The sequence below is a fragment of the Psittacula echo genome (genome assembly GCF_963264785.1).
Source record: "Psittacula echo genome assembly, chromosome: 32".
Taxonomy (NCBI): Eukaryota; Metazoa; Chordata; class Aves; order Psittaciformes; family Psittacidae; genus Psittacula; species Psittacula echo.
The window spans coordinates 143,714-165,047 of NC_137767.1; the positions used below are offsets into that span (position 1 = coordinate 143,714).

General features: G+C 59.2%; 1 protein-coding gene across 1 annotated transcript; it reads right to left on the reverse strand.

The window, feature by feature from the left end:
- Positions 1 to 656: 656 nt before the first annotated feature.
- Positions 657 to 21,293, reverse strand: LOC308231228 (multifunctional procollagen lysine hydroxylase and glycosyltransferase LH3-like). The gene is made up of 19 exons (XM_080636403.1): positions 21,223 to 21,293; positions 20,970 to 21,061; positions 19,054 to 19,190; positions 16,321 to 16,493; positions 14,160 to 14,272; positions 13,313 to 13,376; positions 13,123 to 13,220; positions 11,500 to 11,598; positions 9,461 to 9,592; positions 8,276 to 8,397; positions 8,041 to 8,145; positions 6,576 to 6,701; positions 5,823 to 5,964; positions 4,780 to 4,893; positions 3,951 to 4,016; positions 3,104 to 3,202; positions 1,714 to 1,830; positions 1,382 to 1,498; positions 657 to 850 (listed from the first exon to the last, which is right to left on the reverse strand). Exons 1-19 carry the CDS (start codon positions 21,290 to 21,292, stop codon positions 695 to 697), a joined length of 2,142 nt encoding a protein of 713 aa, XP_080492529.1. The 5' UTR covers position 21,293; the 3' UTR covers positions 657 to 694.
- Positions 21,294 to 21,334: the final 41 nt, after the last annotated feature.

Sequence of the window (21,334 nt, forward strand, 5' to 3'; positions counted from 1 at the left end):
GATCCCAATATCCCCATTGTCCCCAGTGTCATCAATGAACCCAATGTCCCCATTGATCCCAATATCCCCATTGTCCCCAGTGTCATCAATGAACCCAATGTCCCCATTGATCCCAATGTCCCCATTGTCCCCAGTGTCATCAATGAACCCAATGTCCCCATTGATCCCAATGTCCCCATTGATCCCAATGTCATCAATGAACCCAATGTCCCCATTGATCCCAATGTCCCCATTGATCCCAATGTCATCAATGAACCCGTTGTCCCCATTGATCCCAATGTCCCCATTGATCCCAATGTCATCAATGAACCCGTTGTCCCCATTGATCCCAATGTCCCCATTGATCCCAATGTCATCAATGAACCCGTTGTCCCCATTGATCCCAATATCCCCATTGTCCCCAGTGTCATCAATGAACCCAATGTCCCCAATGATCCCAATGTCCCCATTGATGCCATCACCCCCAATATCATCAATGAACCCATTGCCCCCCATTACCCCCATTACCCCCATTACCCCCATTACCCCCATTGCCCCCATTACCCCCATTGCCCCCATTGCCCCCATTGCCCCCATTACCCCCATTACCCCCATTGCCCCCATTGCCCCCATTGCCTCCAGTGTCCTCAATGCCCCCCTTGCCCCCGATGGCTCCAGTGTCCTCCTTCATTTCCATTGCCCCCCCCCTCCAGTGTCAGGGCTCCAGGAGGGTGACGAGGGCGAAGCGGGTGCCGCGGGGGGGGGGCAGCAGCTGGGGCCGGTGCGTGAGGCGCCCGGGGTGCAGCAGGGCCCAGCCCGGGGGGGGCCCCAGCACCCCGCAGTCATAGCGGGGGAAGCGCCAGCCCCCCCCCTGCCCAGAGACAACAGGGACCCACATTGAGGTCCATTGATACCCATTGCCCCCATTGCCCCCATTACCCCCCATTACCCCATTACCCCCCATTACCCCCCATTGCCCCCTTTGCCCGCATTACCCCATTACCCCCATTACCCCCCATTGCCCCATCACCCCCATTGCCCCCATTACCCCCCATTACCCCCCATTGCCCCCTTTGCCCGCATTACCCCATTACTCCCATTACGCCCCATTACCCCATTACCGCCCATTGCCCCATTACCCCCATTGCCCCCCATTACCCCACTGCCCCATCACCCCATTACCCCCATTGCCCCCCATTACCCCCCTTACCTCCATTGCCCCATTACCCCCCATTGCCCCATTATCCCATTGCCCCCATTACGCCCCATTACCCCATTACGCCCCATTGCCCCCCATTGCCCCCATTACCCCATTACGCCCCATTGCCCCCCATTTACCCCCATTCCCCCTGTTATCCCATTACCCCCATTACCCCCCATTGCCCCCATTGCCCCCCATTACCTGGGGGGGGCTCAGCCCCAGGCTCACGCTCACGGTGGCCGCGGGGGGGGGGGGCGGGGCCTCCTCGGCGGGGGGGGCGGGGCGGTACCGCACCACGGAGCTCAGCACCGCCCGGCCCTGCATTGGGGGGGGGCGTGGCTTGAGACGACCACGCCCCCTCCCCTCGTAGCCACGCCCCCTCCCCACAGAGCCCCATTCATTGCTCCCCTCCCCATTTACATCCCCCCCCTCCCCTTCCAATTGGCCACAGCCTTACCCGAAGCCACGCCCCCGTTAAAGCCACGCCCCCTCTCCCTTAAGCCACGCCCCCCCCCCCCGCAGGCCCCGCCCACCTTGTGCTGGTACCCAGGGAACAGCTTGCGGGCGATGGGCGCCAGGTACCGGCTCAGGGCCCCCATCCAGAGCCCATCGAGGCCCAGGCGGGACAGGGGCACCGAGTGCACCCCGGGCTGTGGGCACGGGGACATGTGGGTGCCATGGGTGGCAACGGGCACCCAATGGGTGCCAATGGGCGTCAACACCTCCCAACGGGCACCCAATGGGTATCAACACCTCCCAATGGGCACCCAATGGGCATCAACACCTCCCAATGGGCACCCAATGGGCATCAACACCTCCCAACGGGCACCCAATGGCCATCAACACCTCCCAATGGGCACCCAATGGGCATCAACACCTCCCAATGGGCACCCAATGGGTATCAACACCTCCCAATGGGCACCCAATGGGCATCAACACCTCCCAACGGGCACCCAATGGCCATCAACACCTCCCAACGGGCACCCAATGGGCATCAACACCTCCCAACGGGCACCCAATGGCCATCAACACCTCCCAATGGGCACTCAATGGGCATCAACACCTCCCAATGGGCACCCAATGGGCATCAACACCTCCCAATGGGCACCCAATGGGTGCCAATGGGCAGCAACACCTCCCAATGGGCACTCAATGGGCATTAACACCTCCCAATGGGCACCCAATGGGTGCCAATGGGTGTCAACACCTCCCAATGGGCACCCAATGGGTGTCAACACCTCCCAATGGGCACACAATGGGCAGCAACACCTCCCATGGGTGTCAATGGGCACCCAATGGGTGCCAATGGGTGTCAACACCCCCCAATGGGTACCAAAACCCACCCACAGGGCTCCAAAACCCCCCTATGGGACCCCAAAACCCCCTTTAGGACCCCATACACCCCCTTTAGGACCCCATATACCCCCTTTAGGGCCCCATAAACCCCCTTTAGGACCCCATATACCCCCTTTAGGGCCCCATAAACCCCCTTTAGGACCCCATATACCCCCTTTAGGACCCCAAAACCACCTTTAGGACCCCATAAACCCCCTTTAGGACCCCATATACCCCCTTTAGGGCCCCATAAACCCCCTTTAGGACCCCATATACCCCCTTTAGGACCCCAAAACCACCTTTAGGACCCCATAAACCCCCTTTAGGACCCCATAAACCCCCTTTAGGGCCCCATAAACCCCCTTTAGGACCCCATAAACCCCCTTTAGGGCCCCATAAACCCCCTTTAGGACCCCATATACCCCATTTAGGACCCCAAAACCCCCTTTAGGACCCCATAAACCCCCTTTAGGACCCCATATACCCCCTTTAGGACCCCAAAACCCCCTTTAGGACCCCATAAACCCCCTTTAGGGCCCCATACACCCCTATGGGGCCCCATACACCCCTATGGGGCCCCCCCGTCACCTGCTCCTGGCTCCAGGCCCCGTATTCCTGAGCCTCCTCCAGCAGCTCCCGGCTGAAGCTCTCGGAGAAGAGCGGGAAGCGGAAGACGTCGGGACAGGGCTGGGGGGGGCAGGGACATCAGGGATCAATAGGGACCAATAGGGATCAACAGGGATCAATAGGGACCAATAGGGACCAATAGGGATCAATAGGGATGAGTAGGACCAATAGGGATCAATAGGGACCAAGTAGGATCAATAGGGAGCAGCTAAGATCCATAGGGATCAATAAGGATCAATAAGGGCCAATAGCGATCAACAGGAATCAATAGGGACCAATAGGGATCAATAGGAATCAATAAGGTTCAATAGGGACCAATAGGGATCAATAGGGATCCATCGGGACCCATAGGGACCCCCAATGGCAACCAGGCCTCATATGGGGTATTGAGGTCCCTATGGGGTATTGGGGTGCCTATAGGATGTATTGGGGCCCCTATGGGGTATTGGGGTCCCTATAGGATGTATTGGGGTCCCTATGGGGTATTGGGGTCCCTATAGGATGTATTGGGGTCCCTAATGGGGTGCATTGGGGTCCCTACAGGGTATTGGGGTCCCTACGGGGTATTGGGGTCCCTATAGGATGTATTGGGGTCCTAATGGGGTGCATTGGGGTCCCTACGGGGTATTGGGGTCCCTATAGGATGTATTGGGGTCCTAATGGGGTGCATTGGGGTCCCTACGGGGTATTGGGGTCCCTATAGGATGTATTGGGGTCCCTAATGGGGTGCATTGGGGTCCCTAATGGGGTGCATTGGGGTCCCTATGGGGTATTGGGGTCCCTATGGGGTGTTTGGGGGTTCAGGTACCTCCTCATAGAGGCTCTCCTGGAAGATGCGGCTGTAGTTCTCATGGAGGTACTGCTGCTCCCAGTCCTGCAATGGGTGCCAATGGGTGTCAATGGGTGTCAATGGGTGTCAATGGGTGTCAATGGGGGTCAATGGGGGTCAATGGGGGTCAATGGGGGTCAATGGGTGCCAATGGGTGTCAATGGGTATCAATGGGTGTCAACGGGGGTCAACGGGGGTCAATGGGTATCAATGGGGGTCAATGGGTATCAATGGGTGTCAATGGGTGTCAATGGGTGTCAATGGGTGTCAATGGGTATCAGTGGGGATCAATGGGGGTCAATGGGTATCAATGGGTGTCAATGGGTGTCCATGGGTATCAATGGGTGTCAGTGGGTGCCAATGGGTGTCAATGGGTGTCAATGGGGGTCAATGGGTATCAATGGGTATCAATGGGTGTCAGTGGGGGTCAATGGGTGTCCATGGGTATCAATGGGTATCAATGGGTATCAATGGGTGTCAATGGGTGTCAATGGGGGTCAATGGGGGTCAATGGGTATCAATGGGTATCAATGGGTGTCAACGGGGGTCAGTGGGTATCAATGGGTATCAATGGGTGTCAGTGGGGGTCAATGGGTGTCAATGGGTGTCAATGGGTATCAATGGGTGTCAATGGGTGTCAGTGGGGGTCAATGGGGGTCAATGGGGGTCAATGGGTGTCAATGGGTATCAATGGGTGTCAATGGGTGTCAATGGGGGTCAATGGGGGTCAATGGGTGTCAATGGGTGTCAATGGGTGTCAATGGGGGTCAATGGGGGTCAATGGGGGTCAATGGGTGTCAGTGGGTACCTGGGTGTTGTGGGGCAGCTGTAGCAGGTCCGGGTGTTTCCGGCTGCTGTTGTAGTTGCTGGTGACCAACAAGTGCCCAAAGTGCTCCCGGTTGGTGACGTGCAGGAAGAGACCCTGGGGGGGCCCAAAACACCCCAAAATCACCGAAAACACCCCAAAATCCCCCCAAAATCACCCAAAACACCCCAAAATCCCCCCAAAATCACCCAAAACACCCCAAAATCACCCCAAAATCACCCCAAAGTCACCCAAAACACCCCAAAATCACCCAAAACACCCCAAAATCCCCCCAAAATCCCCCAAAACACCCCAAAATCCCCCCAAAACACCCCAAAATCACACCTTTGAGACCCCAAATCACACTTTGGGATCCCAACCCCCCTATAGGACCCCATAGACCCCCTATAGGACCCCATATATCCCCCATAGGACCCCATATAGCCCCTATAGGACCCCATATATCCCCCATAGGACCCCATATACCCCCTATAGGACCCCATATATCCCCCATAGGACCCCATATCGCCCATATAGGACCCCATACACCCCCTATAGGAGCCCAATACACACCCCTGGGACCCACTCATGTCCCCACAGGACCCTAATAGGGGTTGGGGTGCATGCGAGTGGGCAAGGAAGTGGTTTTGGGGTTAAAAAGGGGGGTTTTGGGGTTAAAAGGTGGGGTTTGGGGTTAAAAGTGGTGGTTTGGGGGTTCAAAAGGAGGGGGTTGGGGTGGGTTGGGGTGAAAAAGGAGGCTTTTGGGGTTAAAAGGGGTGGTTTTGGGGTTAAAAAGGGGGGGGTTGGGGTTAAAAAGGGAGGTTTTGGGGTTAAAAAGGGGGGTTTTGGGGTTAAAAAGGGGGGTTTTGGGGTTAAAAAGGGGGGTTTTGGTGCATTTTGGGGTTACGGGGGTGTTCTTGGGGTAAAAAGCCGGGGTTTTTGGGCTAAAAGGGGGTATTTTGGGGGGTTCAAAAGGTGGCTTTGGGGTTTGTGAGGGGTGAAAGGGGTGGTTTTGGGGTGAAAAAGGGGGTTTTGGGGGTCGGCACCGTCTCGCGGGCGCGCTGGCAGAGCGCCATGTCCGGGTCGGTCTCTGATTGGCTGAAGACAGGCCCCGCCCCCAGCGGGCCGCGAAGCGCCGCCCCCTCGATGAGGTAGGCGTGGCTGACGTACGGCACGTTCCACACGCTCCTGGACACGCCCCCCCCCCCCCCCCGTGTCGACCAATCAGAGCGCGGCCAGGGCTGCAAAGCCCGCCCCCTGCCTGGCGTTGAACCAGTCAGCGCCCTCGCCCCTGCGTGGAGCGGGGGGGTGCCCTGCGGCGCTTGGCTCCCATTGGGTGAAGCTCACAGGAGGCGGGGCTATAATGGGCCTGGGTTGCCATGGTGACCGGGTGGGGGCGTGGCTAGCGGGGGGCTTGGCTCCCATTGGGTGATGCTCACAGAGGGCGGGGCTACAATGGGTTGCCATGGTAACAGATGGGGGCGTGGCTATAATAGGCCAGGGCTATAAAAGGACATGGGGGCGTGGCTTAAGGCTCCCGGGTCTATGAATGGGTTGGGTTCCCATTGATGGGGGGGTAGTGGTGAATGGGGGTGGGCGTGGCTATAAAAGGACATGGGGGCGTGGCTTAGGGCTCCCAGGTCTATGAATGGGTTGGACTCCCATTGATGGGATGTGGGTTGAATGGGGGGACGTGGCTTAAAGGGGAGGGGGCTATAAGAGCCCATGCCCATGAAAGGGCATGGGGCGTGGCTTCAAGGGGGGCGTGGCTTCAAGGGGGCGTGGCGTGCGGCACCCACCTCCTCTTGCCCTGCACGATGTCGATGTAATCCTGGGATCGGGCGTAGAATCCATCGGGACTGAGAGCACCCCAAAAGTTGGACCAGAGCTGCCCAGGGCGGGAGAGGAGGGGGGCCAGGACCCGCCTATGGGATATGGGGTATGGGGTATGGGGTATGGGGTATGGGGTATGGGGTATGGGATATGGGGTATGGGGTATGGGGTATGGGATATGGGATATGGGGTATGGGATATGGGGTATGGGGTATGGGGTATGGGGTATGGGATATGGGATATGGGGTATGGGGTATGGGATATGGGATATGGGGTATGGGATATGGGATATGGGGTATGGGGTATGGGGTATGGGGTATGGGGTATGGGATATGGGGTATGGGATATGGGGTATGGGGTATGGGGTATGGGATATGGGGTATGGGATATGGGGTATGGGATATGGGGTATGGGGTATGGGATATGGGGTATGGGGTATGGGATATGGGGTATGGGGTATGGGGTATGGGATATGGGGTATGGGATATGGGGTATGGGGTATGGGGTATGGGATATGGGATATGGGGTATGGGATATGGGGTATGGGGTATGGGATATGGGGTATGGGGTATGGGGTATGGGGTATGGGGTATGGGATATGGGGTATGGGATATGGGGTATGGGGTATGGGATATGGGGTATGGGGTATGGGATATGGGGTATGGGGTATGGGATATGGGGTATGGGATATGGGATATGGGGTATGGGATATGGGGTATGGGGTATGGGATATGGGGTATGGGGTATGGGGTATGGGGTATGGGGTATGGGATATGGGGTATGGGATATGGGGTATGGGGTATGGGATATGGGGTATGGGATATGGGGTATGGGGTATGGGGTATGGGATATGGGATATGGGGTATGGGATATGGGGTATGGGGTATGGGATATGGGGTATGGGGTATGGGGTATGGGATATGGGGTATGGGGTATGGGGTATGGGATATGGGATATGGGGTATGGGGTATGGGATATGGGGTATGGGGTATGGGGTATGGGATATGGGGTATGGGGTATGGGGTATGGGATATGGGGTATGGGGTATGGGATATGGGATATGGGGTATGGGGTATGGGATATGGAGTATGGGGTATGGGGTATGGGGTATGGGATATGGGGTAGGGGGTATGGGATATGGGGTATGGGATATGGGGTATGGGATATGGGATATGGGGTATGGGGTATGGGATATGGGGTATGGGATATGGGGTATGGGGTATGGGATATGGGGTATGGGGTATGGGATATGGGGTATGGGATATGGGGTATGGAGTATGGGGTATGGGGTATGGGGTATGGGATATGGGGCATGGGATATGGGGCATGGGGTATGGGGTATGATGGGCCATTATAAGATATGATACGCTATTATGGGGTACGCTAGGGTACTATGGGATATGATGGGCTATTATGGGATGCGGGCCGCACCGGTTCTGCCTCAGCAGCGCCCGCAGGGTCCCCATGTGGGTCAGGGCCACGTCCGCATCCAGGCTCAGGTAGTGCTGGCACTGCGGGTCCTGGCGGCAAAGGGACCTGCACCGGGGCCACCGTCACCCCATAGGGACCCCATAGAGACCCCATAGAGACCCATAGGGACCCATAGAGACCCATAGGGAACCATAGAGACCCATTGGGACCCATAGCCCCCCATTGCCATCCCTACATTCCCATGTCCCGCGCCGCTGCCGGCTCCAGCCCCTCCTCGGGCCCCACCAGGCGGGCGGAGGCGAAGCGACGGCGCAGGCGCGGCCACAAGGCGGCGATGTGGGGCTCGTGGTGCGGCTCCTGCCATAGAGACCCATAGAGACCCATAGAGCCCCATAGGGACCCATAGAGACCCATAGGGACCCATAGAGACCCATAGAGACCCATAGGGACCCATAGAGACCATAGAGACCCATAGAGACCCCATAGGGACCCATAGAGCCCCATAGAGAGACATAGAGACCCCATAGGCACCCATAGAGAGACCTCATAGAGAGACCCCATAGAGAAACATAGGGACCCATAGAGACTCCATAGAGACCCCATAGATACCCACAGAGACTCCATAGAGCCCCCATAGCGCCCCCATAGATACCCACAGAGACTCCATAGAGCCCCCATAGCGCCCCCATAGAGCCCCCATAGCGCCCCCATAGAGCCCCCACAGCGCCCCCATAGCGCCCCCATAGAGCCCCCATAGCGCCCCCACAGCGCCCCCATAGCGCCCCCATAGAGCCCCCACAGCGCCCCCATAGCGCCCCCATAGCGCCCCCACAGCGCCCCCACAGCGCCCCCATAGCGCCCCCATAGCGCCCCCATAGAGCCCCCATAGCGCCCCCATAGAGCCCCCATAGCGCCCCCATAGCGCCCCCATAGAGCCCCCACAGCGCCCCCATAGCGCCCCCATAGCGCCCCCATAGAGCCCCCATAGAGCCCCCATAGCGCCCCCATAGAGCCCCCATAGAGCCCCCATAGAGCCCCCATAGAGCCCCCATAGCGCCCCCATAGCGCCCCCATAGAGCCCCCATAGAGCCCCATAGAGCCCCCATAGCGCCCCCATAGCGCCCCCATAGAGCCCCCATAGCGCCCCCATAGAGCCCCATAGCGCCCCCATAGCGCCCCCATAGAGCCCCCATAGAGCCCCATAGAGCCCCCATAGCGCCCCCCATAGAGCCCCATAGAGCTCCCATAGCGCCCCCATAGAGCCCCCATAGCGCCCCCATAGAGCCCCCATAGAGCCCCCATAGAGCCCCCATAGCGCCCCCATAGAGCCCCCATAGAGCCCCCATAGCGCCCCCATAGAGCCCCCATAGCGCCCCCATAGACCCCCACAGCGCCCCACAGCGCCCCCGGCGGCACTGACGCGGTTGTGCAGGAAGAGGCCCAGGCGGGCGCTGGGGTAGCGCCAGCGCAGGAGGCGCCGCAGGAAGCGCGGCAGGAACGGGGTCGGCTGCTCCACGAAGACCCCCAGCAGCACCCGGGGCAGCTGCTCCGCCTGCGCCCACACACACACAGCGGCCATAGGGGCACAGCATCCTAGGGGACCCTATGGGATCCTATGGGACCCTATGGGATCCTATGGGACCCTATGGGACCCTATGGGACCCTATGGCATCCTATGGGATCCTATGGCATCCTATGGCATCCTATGGCATCCTATGGGACCCTATGGGACCCTATGGCATCCTATGGGATCCTATGGCATCCTATGGCATCCTATGGCATCCTATGGGACCCTATGGGACCCTATGGGATCCTATGGCATCCTATGGCATCCTATGGCATCCTATGGCATCCTATGGGATCCTATGGCATCCTATGGCATCCTATGGGATCCTATGGCATCCTATGGCATCCTATGGCATCCTATGGCATCCTATGGGATCCTATGGCATCCTATGGCATCCTATGGCATCCTATGGCATCCTATGGGATCCTATGGCATCCTATGGCATCCTATGGGATCCTATGGGATCCTATGGCATCCTATGGCATCCTATGGCATCCTATGGGATCCTATGGGATCCTATGGCATCCTATGGCATCCTATGGGATCCTATGGGATCCTATGGCATCCTATGGGATCCTATGGGATCCTATGGCATCCTATAGCATCCTATGGCATCCTATGGCATCCTATAGCATCCTATGGCATCGCTATAGCATCCTATGGCATCCTATGGCATCCTATGGCATCCTATGGCATCCTATAGCATCCTATAGCATCTCTATAGCATCCTATGGCATCCCTATAGCATTCTACGGCATCCCCATAACCCCCATACCCCCATAGCCCCCATACCCCCATAGCCTCTATAGCCCCTATAGCCCCCATAGCCCCCATAGCCCCATAGCCCCTATAGCCCCCATAGCCCCCATAGCCCCATAGCCCCCATAGCCCCCATAGCCCCCATAGCCCCCATACCCCCATAGCCTCTATAGCCCCCATACCCCCATAGCCCCATAGCCCCCATACCCCCATAGCCCCTATAGCCCCCATAGCCCCCATACCCCCATAGCCTCTATAGCCCCCATAGCCCCCATACCCCCATACCCCCATAGCCCCTATAGCCCCCATAGCCTCTATAGCCCCCATACCCCCATAGCCCTATAGCCCCCATACCCCCATAGCCCCATAGCCCCCATATCCCCATACCCCCCATAGCCCCCATAGCCCCCATACCCCTATAGCCCCCATACCCCCATAGCCCCTATACCCCCCATAGCCCCCATAGCCCCTATACCCCTATACCCCCCATAGCCCCCATAGCCCCTATACCCCTATACCCCCCATAGCCCCCATAGCCCCCATACCCCTATAGCCCCATAGCCCCCATAGCCCACATAGCCCCCATAGCCCCCATACCCCCATAGCCTCTATAGCCCCCATACCCCCATAGCCCCATAGCCCCCATACCCTCTATAGCCCCCATAGCCCCCATACCCTCTATAGCCCCCATACCCCCATAGCCCCATAGCCCCCATACCCCCATAGCCCCCATACCCCCATACCCCCCATAGCCCCCATAGCCCCCATACCCCCATAGCCCCTATACCCCCATAGCCCCTATACCCCCCATACCCCCATACCCCCATAGCCCCCATAGCCCCTATACCCCCCATACCCCCATAGCCCCCATACCCCCATAGCCCCTATACCCCCCATAGCCCCTATACCCCCCATACCCCCATAGCCCCCATACCCCCATAGACCCTATACCCCCCATACCCCCATACCCCCATAGCCCCTATACCCCCCATAGCCCCATAGCCCCCATACCCCCATAGACCCCATACCCCCCATACCCCTATACCCCCCATAGCCCCCATAGCCCCCATACCCCCATAGACCCTATACCCCCCATACCCCTATACCCCCCATAGCCCCCATAGCCCCCATACCGGCACCCCACGCAGGTCCCGCAGGCCGTGGTCGCAGTCCCCGCAGCCATCGGGGCTCCAGCCCCACGGGACGTAGTTCCCCAGGTAATTGAGCTGGAGCTGGGGGGCACACGGCACCCTATAGAGCCCTATAGGGGCCTAGGGGGGCCTATGGGGGCGTATAGGGGTGCTATAGGGGGGTAATGGGGTCCTAAAGGGGGTAATGGGGTCCTAAAAGGGCGATTTTGGGGTCCCCAGACCCAATTTTGGGTCCGAAAAGGGCGATTTTGGGGTCCCCAGACCCGATTTTGGGTCCGAAAAGGGCGATTTTGGGGTCCCCAGACCCGATTTTGGGTCTGAAAAAGGCGATTTTGGGGTCCCCAGACCCGATTTTGGGTCCTAAAAGGGCGATTTTGGGGTCCCCAGATCTGATTTTGGGTCCTAAAAGGGCGATTTTGGGGTCCCCGGACCCGATTTTGGGTCCTAAAAGGGCGATTTTGGGGTCCCCAGACTCGATTTTGGGTCCTAAAAGGGCGATTTTGGGGTCCCCGGACCCGATTTTGGGTCCTAAAAGGGCGATTTTGGGGTCCCCAGACCCGATTTTGGGTCCTAAAAGGGCGATTTTGGGGTCCCCAGACCCGATTTGGGGTCCTAAAAGGGCGATTTTGGGGTCCCCAAACCCGATTTTGGGTCCTAAAAGGGCGATTTTGGGGTCCCCGGACCCGATTTTGGGTCCTAAAAGGGCGATTTTGGGGTCCCCAGACCCGATTTTGGGTCCTAAAAGGGCGATTTTGGGGTCCCCGGACCCGATTTTGGGTCCGAAAAGGGCGATTTTGGGGTCCCCGGACCCGATTTTGTGCCCAAAAGGGGCGATTTTGGGGTCCCCAGACCCGATTTTGGGTCCTAAAAGGGCGATTTTGGGGTCCCCAGACCCGATTTGGGGTCCTAAAAGGGCGATTTTGGGGTCCCCAGACCCGATTTTGGGTCCTAAAAGGGCGATTTTGGGGTCCCCAGACCCGATTTTGGGTCCTAAAAGGGCGATTTTGGGGTCCCCGGACCCGATTTTGGGTCCTAAAAGGGCGATTTTGGGGTCCCCGGACCCGATTTTGGGTCCTAAAAGGGCGATTTTGGGGTCCCCGGACCCGATTTTGGGTCCTAAAAGGGCGATTTTGGGGTCCCCGGACCCGATTTTGGGTCCTAAAAGGGCGATTCTGGGGTCCCCGGACCCGATTTTGGGTCCTAAAAGGGCGATTTTGGGGTCCCCGGACCCGATTTTGGGTCCTAAAAGGGCGATTTTGGGGTCCCCGGACCCGATTTTGGGTCCTAAAAGGGCGATTTTGGGGTCCCCGGACCCGATTTTGGGCCCTAAAAGGGCGATTTTGGGGTCCCCGGACCCGATTTTGGGTCCTAAAAGGGCGATTTTGGGGTCCCCGGACCCGATTTTGGGCCCTGAAAGGGCGATTTTGGGGTCCCCGGACCCGATTTTGGGTCCTAAAAGGGCGATTTTGGGGTCCCCGGACCCGATTTTGGGTCCTAAAAGGGCGATTTTGGGGTCCCCAAACCCGATTTTGGGTCCTAAAAGGGCGATTTTGGGGTCCCCAGACCCGATTTTGGGCCCTAAAAGGGTGATTTTGGGTGCCTTACCTTGGTGGGCCCATTGCCATGGATGACGATGGGCAGGGAGTCGTAGGCCACGTTCCGCACCCGCACGCGGCCCGGCTCGAACTTGAGCACGACCTCATCTATAGGGGACGATCCATAGGGGACGATCCATAGGGGGGGTCTATAGGGACCCCCCTTCCCCTATAGGACCGGACCCCCCCGCCATTGTTACCTATGGCTCCATTGAGGTTCTGGAAGATGCGGGAATAATGATCCAGGGCCAGCCCCAGCTCTTCCTATAGGGAATAATGGGGGTCTATAGGGGTCCTATAGGGGGGAATAGGGTTCTGGGGGGGGGAATGGGGTCCTATAGGGGGGAATGGGGTTGTATAGGGGGGTTATAGGGTTCTATAGGCGGTAATGGGGTCCTATGGGGTGGTAATGGGGTCCTATAGGGGGGAAAGGGGCTCTATAGGGGGGTAATGGGGTCCTATAAGGGGTAATGGGGTCCTATAGGGGGGTTATAGGGTTCTATAGGCAGTAATGGGGTCCTATAAGGGATAACGGGGCTCTATAGGGGGATAATGGGGTGCTATAGGGGTTAATGGGGTCCTATAAGGGGTAATGGGGTCCTATAGGGGGGTTATAGGGTTCCATAGGCAGTAATGGGGTCCGATAAGGGATAATGGGGCTCTATAGGGGGGTAATAGGGTGCTATAGGGGGTAATGGGGTCCTATGGGGGGGTAATGGGGTGCTATAGGGGGTAATGGGGTCCTATGGGGGGGTAATGGGGTCCTATGGGGGGGTAATGGGGTGCTATAGGGGGTAATGGGGTCCTATAGGGGGTAATGGGGCTTCTTAGGGGGTTAATGGAGCCCTATGGGGGGGGATTGGGGCCCTATAGGGTTGTTCTGGGCTGGGTTAGGCCATTTTGGGGTGATTTCAGGCTATTTTGGGGCATTTGGGGGCGGTTTTTTGGCATTTGGGGGTTTTGGGGGGTGTTTTCTCGGGTTTTTGGGGGTGTTTTTGCCCATTTTTGCCCGTTTTTGGCTGATTTCGGGGTGTTGTTGGGGCGCACCCGCAGCTGGGGCTGCAGGTACAGGTGGGTATAGAAGAGCTGATCGTCGTCATCGTCCCGGTAGCGCCACCTCTCGACCAGGCGCCAAACGGCGGGGGCGAAACCAATGAAGCCTGGGGGGGGGACGGACCCCCATTGACACCCATTGACACCCATTGATACCCATTGATACCCATTGACACCCATTGATACCCATTGATACCCATTGACACCCATTGATACCCATTGATACCCATTGATACCCATTGACCCCCATTGACACCCATTGACACCCATTGATACCCATTGATACCCATTGACACCCATTGACACCCATTGATACCCATTGACACCCATTGATACCCATTGACACCCATTAACACCCATTGATACCCATTGACACCCATTGACACCCATTGATACCCATTGACACCCATTGATACCCATTGACACCCACTGGTAACCATTGACACCCATTGACACCCACTGGTACCCATTGACACCCATTGACACCCATTAGTACCCATTGACACCCATTGGTACCCATTGATACCCATTGACACCCATTGACACCCATTGATACCCATTGATGCCCACTGACGCCCATTGATACCCATTGACACCCATTGACGACACCCATTGATACCCATTGGTACCCATTGACACCCATTGATACCCATTGATGCCCACTGACGCCCATTGATACCCATTGACACCCATTGACGCCCACTGACGCCCATTGACACCCATTGACACCCATTGATACCCATTGATACCCATTGACACCCATTGATACCCATTGATGCCCATTGACACCCATTGACACCCATTGATACCCATTGATACCCATTGACACCCATTGAATCCATTGATACCCATTGACACCCATTGATACCCATTGACACCCATAGAGCCCCATTGACCCCCATTGACACCCATTGACCCCCATTGACACCCATTGAGCCCCACTGATACCCATTGACACCCATTGATACCCATTGACACCCATTGATACCCACTGAGCCCCATTGGTACCCATTGAGCCCCACTGATACCCATTGAGCCATAGACCCATAGCCCCCCATAGTGCCCCATTCCCACCCCATAGCCCCCCATGCCCCCCCATTCCCACCCCATAGCCCCCCATTCCCCCCCATTCCCACCCCATAGCCCCCCATTCCCCCCCATTCCCACCCCATAGCCCCCCATTCCCACCCCATTCCCACCCCATAGCCCCCCATTCCCCCCCATTCCCACCCCATAGCCCCCCATGCCCCCCCATTCCCACCCCATAGCCCCCCATTCCCCCCCATTCCCACCCCATAGCCCCCCATTCCCACCCCATTCCCACCCCATAGCCCCCCATTCCCACCCCATTCCCACCCCATAGCCCCCCATTCCCACCCCATAGCCCCCCATTCCCTCCCATTCCCACCCCATAGCCCCCCATTCCCACCCCATTCCCCCCCATTCCCACCCCATAGCCCCCCATTCCCCACCATTCCCACCCCATAGCGCCCCATAGCCCCCCATTCCCCCCATTCCCACCCCATAGCCCCCCATTCCCACCCATTCCTACCCCATTCCCCCCCATTCCCACCCCATAGCCCCCCATTCCCCCCCATTCCCACCCCATAGCCCCCCATTCCCACCCCATTCCCACCCCATAGCCCCCCATTCCCTCCCATTCCCACCCCATAGCCCCCCATTCCCCCCCATTCCCACCCCATAGCCCCCCATTCCCCACCATTCCCACCCCATAGTGCCCCATAGCCCCCCATTCCCCCCATTCCCACCCCATAGCCCCCCATTCCCACCCATTCCTACCCCATTCCCCCCCATTCCCACCCCATAGCCCCCCATTCCCCCCCATTCCCACCCCATAGCCCCCCATTCCCCCCCATTCCCACCCCATAGCCCCCCATTCCCCCCCATTCCCACCCCATAGCCCCCCATTCCCCCCCATTCCCACCCCATAGCCCCCCATTCCCACCCCATAGCCCCCCATTCCCACCCCATTACCCCCATTCCCACCCCATAGCCCCCCATTCCCCCCCATTCCCACCCCATAGCCCCCCATTCCCACCCCATAGCCCCCCATTCCCCCCCATTCCCACCCCATTCCCCCCCCCATTCCCCCCCATTCCCCCCCATAGCGCCCCCCCCATAGCCCCGTCCCCACCTCCGGAGTTGAGGAAGCGCTTGCCGCGGGGGGGGGGCTCGGGGTAGGCGCTCGCGAGCGCCCCCTGGGGCCAGCAAAAGGCCTCGGCCGAGAACAGGAGCCCGGGGGCGGCCCCGGCCCCAGCGAAGGCGGAGACGAGCTCGGGGGGGGGCCCGGCCAGAACCACGTCATAGCTGGGGGGGGACGGGGACCCATGGAGGGACCCATAGGGACCCATAGAGGGACCCATAGAGGGACATAGGGACCCATAGAGGGACCCATAGGGACCCATGGAGGGACCCATAGGGACCCATAGAGGGACATAGGGACCCATAGAGGGACCCATAGGGACCCATAGAGGGACATAGGGACCCATGGAGGGACACATAGGGACCCATAGAGGGACACATAGAGGGACATAGGGACCCATAGAGGGACCCATAGGGACCCATAGAGGGACATAGGGACCCATGGAGGGACACATAGGGACCCATAGAGGGACACATAGGGACCCATAGAGGGACCCATAGGGACCCATGGAGGAACACATAAGGACCCATAGAGGGACATAGGGACCCATAGAGGGACCCATAGGGACCCATAGAGGGACATAGGAACCCATAGAGGGACATAGGGACCCATGGAGGGACCCATAGGGACCCATGAAGGGACATAGGGACCCATAGGGAGCCATAGGGACCCATAGGGACACATAGGAACCCATAGAGGGACATAGGGACCCATAGAGGGACATAGGGACCCATAGAGGGACATAGGGACCCATAGAGGGACCCATAGGGACCCATAGAGGGACATAGGGACCCATGGAGGGACCCATAGGGACCCATGGAGGGACATAGGGACCCATAGAGGGACCCATAGGGACCCATAGAGGGACACAGGGACCCATGGAGGGACCCATAGGGACCCATAGAGGGACATAGGGACCCATGGAGGGACCCATAGGGACCCATAGAGGGACATAGGGACCCATAGAGGGACCCATAGGGACCCATAGAGGGACATAGGAACCCATAGAGGGACATAGGGACCCATAGAGGCACCCATAGGGACCCATAGGGACCCATAGAGGGACCCATAGAGGGACATAGGGACCCATAGAGGGACCCATAGGGACCCATAGAGGGACATAGGGACCCATAGAGGGACATAGGGACCCATGGAGGGACCCATAGGGACCCATAGAGGGACATAGGGACCCATAGAGGGACCCATAGGGACCCATAGAGGGACATAGGAACCCATAGAGGGACATAGGGACCCATAGAGGCACCCATAGGGACCCATAGGGACCCATAGAGGGACCCATAGAGGGACATAGGGACCCATAGAGGGACCCATAGGGACCCATAGAGGGACATAGGGACCCATAGAGGGACATAGGGACCCATGGAGGGACCCATAGGGACCCATAGAGGGACATAGGGACCCATAGAGGGACCCATAGGGACCCATAGAGGGACCCATAGAGGGACATAGGGACCCATAGAGGGACCCATAGGGACCCATAGAGGGACATAGGGACCCATGGAGGGACACATAGGGACCCATAGAGGGACACATAGGGACCCATAGAGGGACATAGGGACCCATAGAGGGACCCATAGGGACCCATGGAGGGACACATAGGGACCCATGGAGGGACACATAGGGACCCATAGAGGGACCCATAGGGACCCATAGAGGGACATAGGAACCCATAGAGGGACATAGGGACCCATAGAGGGACCCATAGGGACCCATAGAGGGACATAGGAACCCATAGAGGGACATAGGGACCCATGGAGGGACCCATAGGGACCCATAGAGGGACATAGGGACCCATAGGGAGCCATAGGGACCCATAGGGACACATAGGAACCCATAGAGGGACATAGGGACCCATAGAGGGACCCATAGGGACCCATAGAGGGACATAGGGACCCATGGAGGGACCCATAGGGACCCATGGAGGGACATAGGGACCCATAGGGAGCCATAGGGACCCATAGGGACACATAGGAACCCATAGAGGGACATAGGGACCCATAGAGGGACATAGGGACCCATAGAGGGACCCATAGGGACCCATAGAGGGACATAGGGACCCATAGAGGGACATAGGAACCCATAGAGGGACATAGAGACCCATAGAGGGACCCATAGGGACCCATAGAGGGACATAGGGACACATAGGGAGCCATAGGGACCCAAAGAGACCCATAGGGACCCATAGGGACCCCACAGAGACCCCATAGAGCCCCATAGAGACCCCATAGAGCCCCATAGCGCCCCCATAGAGCCCCATAGAGCCCCCACAGCGCCCCCATAGAGCCCCATAGCGCCCCCATAGACCCCCCATAGAGACCCCATAGAGCCCCCATAGCGCCCCCATAGAGCCCCTATAGAGCCCCATAGAGCCCCATAGCGCCCCCATAGAACACCCATAGAGCCCCCATAGAGCCCCCATAGAGCCCCCATAGCGCCCCCATAGCGCCCCATAGAGCCCCCATAGAGCCCCCATAGCGCCCCCATAGCGCCCCCATAGAGCCCCCATAGAGCCCCATAGCGCCCCCATAGCGCCCCCATAGAGCCCCATAGAGCCCCATAGAGCCCCCATAGAGCCCCCATAGCGCCCCATAGCGCCCCATAGAGCCCCCATAGAGCCCCCATAGAGCCCCATAGCGCCCCATAGCGCCCCCATAGAGCCCCATAGAGCCCCATAGAGCCCCACAGCCCCCCGTAGCCCCCCACCTGTCCACGAAGAGCACGAGCAGCTCGCCCATTGCCCGCAGCGGCTCCATGGCGTCCCGCAGCCAGCGCACCTTCTGCCCCCCCCCCACCGTGCGCGCCACGTCCCCCCCCCGCCACTCCTGGCCCATGCCCAGCGTCTGCGGGGGGGGGGGGGGGGAGCGTTATTGAGGGCACACAGGGAGAGAACCCCCCATTGGGGCCCCCCCATTGGTTCCCCTCCATTGGTTCCCTCCCATTGGTTCCCCTCCATTGGTTCCCCTCCATTGGTTCCCTCCCATTGGGGCCCCCCCATTGGTTCCCCTCCATTGGTTCCCCCCCCCTTGGTTCCCCCCCCATTGGGGCCCCCCCATTGGTTCCCCCCCCATTGGTTCCCTCCCATTGGTTCCCCCCTCCCATTGGTTCCCCCCCCATTGGTTCCCCCCCTCCCATTGGTTCCCTCCCATTCGTCCCCCCCCATTGGTTCCCCCCCATTGATTCCCCCCCCATTGGTTCCCCCCCATTGGTTCCCTCCCATTCGTCCCCCCTCCATTGGTTCCCCTCCATTGGTTCCCCCCCATTGGTTCCCCTCCATTGGTTCCCTCCCATTGGTTCCCCTCCATTGGTTCCCCCCTCCCATTGGTTCCCCCCCATTGGTTCCCCTCCATTGGTTCCCCCCTCCCATTGGTTCCCCTCCATTGGTTCCCCTCCATTGGTTCCCTCCCATTGGTTCCCCCCCATTGGTTCCCCCCCATTGGTTCCCCTCCATTGGTTCCCCCCTCCCATTGGTTCCCCCCCATTGGTTCCCCTCCATTGGTTCCCCTCCATTGGTTCCCTCCCATTGGTTCCCCTCCATTGGTTCCCCCCCCATTCGTCCCCCCTCCATTGGTTCCCCCCTCCCATTGGTTCCCCCCCATTGGTTCCCCTCCATTGGTTCCCCCCCATTGGTTCCCTCCCATTGGTTCCCCCCCATTGGTTCCCCTCCATTGGTTCCCCCCCCATTGGTTCCCCCCCCCATTGGTTCCCCTCCTCCCATTGGTTCCCCCCCCATTGGTTCCCCCCCCATTGGTTCCCCTCCATTGGTTCCCTCCCATTGGTTCCCCTCCATTGGTTCCCCCCCATTGGTTCCCTCCCATTGGTTCCCCCCCATTGGTTCCCCCCCATTGGTTCCCCTCCATTGGTTCCCCCCCATTGGTTCCCCCCCATTGGTTCCCCTCCATTGGTTCCCCCCCCATTGGTTCCCTCCCATTGGTTCCCCCCCCCATTGGTTCCCCCCCCCCCATTGGTTCCCCCCCATTGGTTCCCCCCCCATTGGTTCCCCCCCCATTCGTCCCCCCTCCATTGGTTCCCTCCCATTGGTTCCCTCCCATTGGTTCCCCTCCATTGGTTCCCCCCTCCCATTGGTTCCCCCCCATTGGTTCCCTCCCATTCGTCCCCCCTCCATTGGTTCCCCTCCATTGGTTCCCTCCCATTGGTTCCCCTCCATTGGTTCCCCCCTCCCATTGGTTCCCCCCTCCCATTGGTTCCCCTCCATTGGTTCCCCTCCATTGGTTCCCCTCCATTGGTTCCCCCCCCATTGGTCCCCCCCATTGGTTCCCTCCCATTGGTTCCCCCCCTCCCATTGGTTCCCCCCCATTGGTTCCCCCCCATTGGTTCCCCTCCCATTGGTTCCCTCCCATTGGTTCCCCTCCATTGGTTCCCCCCTCCCATTGGTTCCCCCCTCCCATTGGTTCCCCTCCATTGGTTCCCCTCCATTGGTTCCCCTCCATTGGTTCCCCCCCCATTGGTTCCCCCCCCCATTGGTTCCCTCCCATTGGTTCCCCCCCATTGGTCCCCCCCCATTCGTCCCCCCCCCATTGGTTCCTCCCCATTGGTTCCTCCCCATTCATTTCCCCCCCCCCCCCTCCCCACTTATGGGTCCGCCCCATAGCCCCCCCCACCTTGACGGTGTAGTTGAAGCGCTGGGCCGAGCGCAGGAACCGCTCGTAGCCCTCATTGGCCTCCGTGGCCACCGTGAACACCAGGAGCTGCTCTGAGGGGGGGGACACGGCCCCATTGAGCCCCACTGAGCCCCACTGAGCCCACTGAGCCCCACTGAGCCCCATTGAGCCCCATTAGGCCCCATTAGGCCCCATTCCCCCTCCCCGCCATTAGGCCCCTATTGCCCCTCATGACCCCGGCGTCGCCCCCTACCGGGCCGGAGGTCCCTGAGGGCCGCGGGCGGCAGCAGCAGCAGCAGCAGCCCCGGCAGCAGCGGGGCCATGGCGGGCATCGGGGCGGAGGGGCGGGGCCCGCGGCGGCGGCA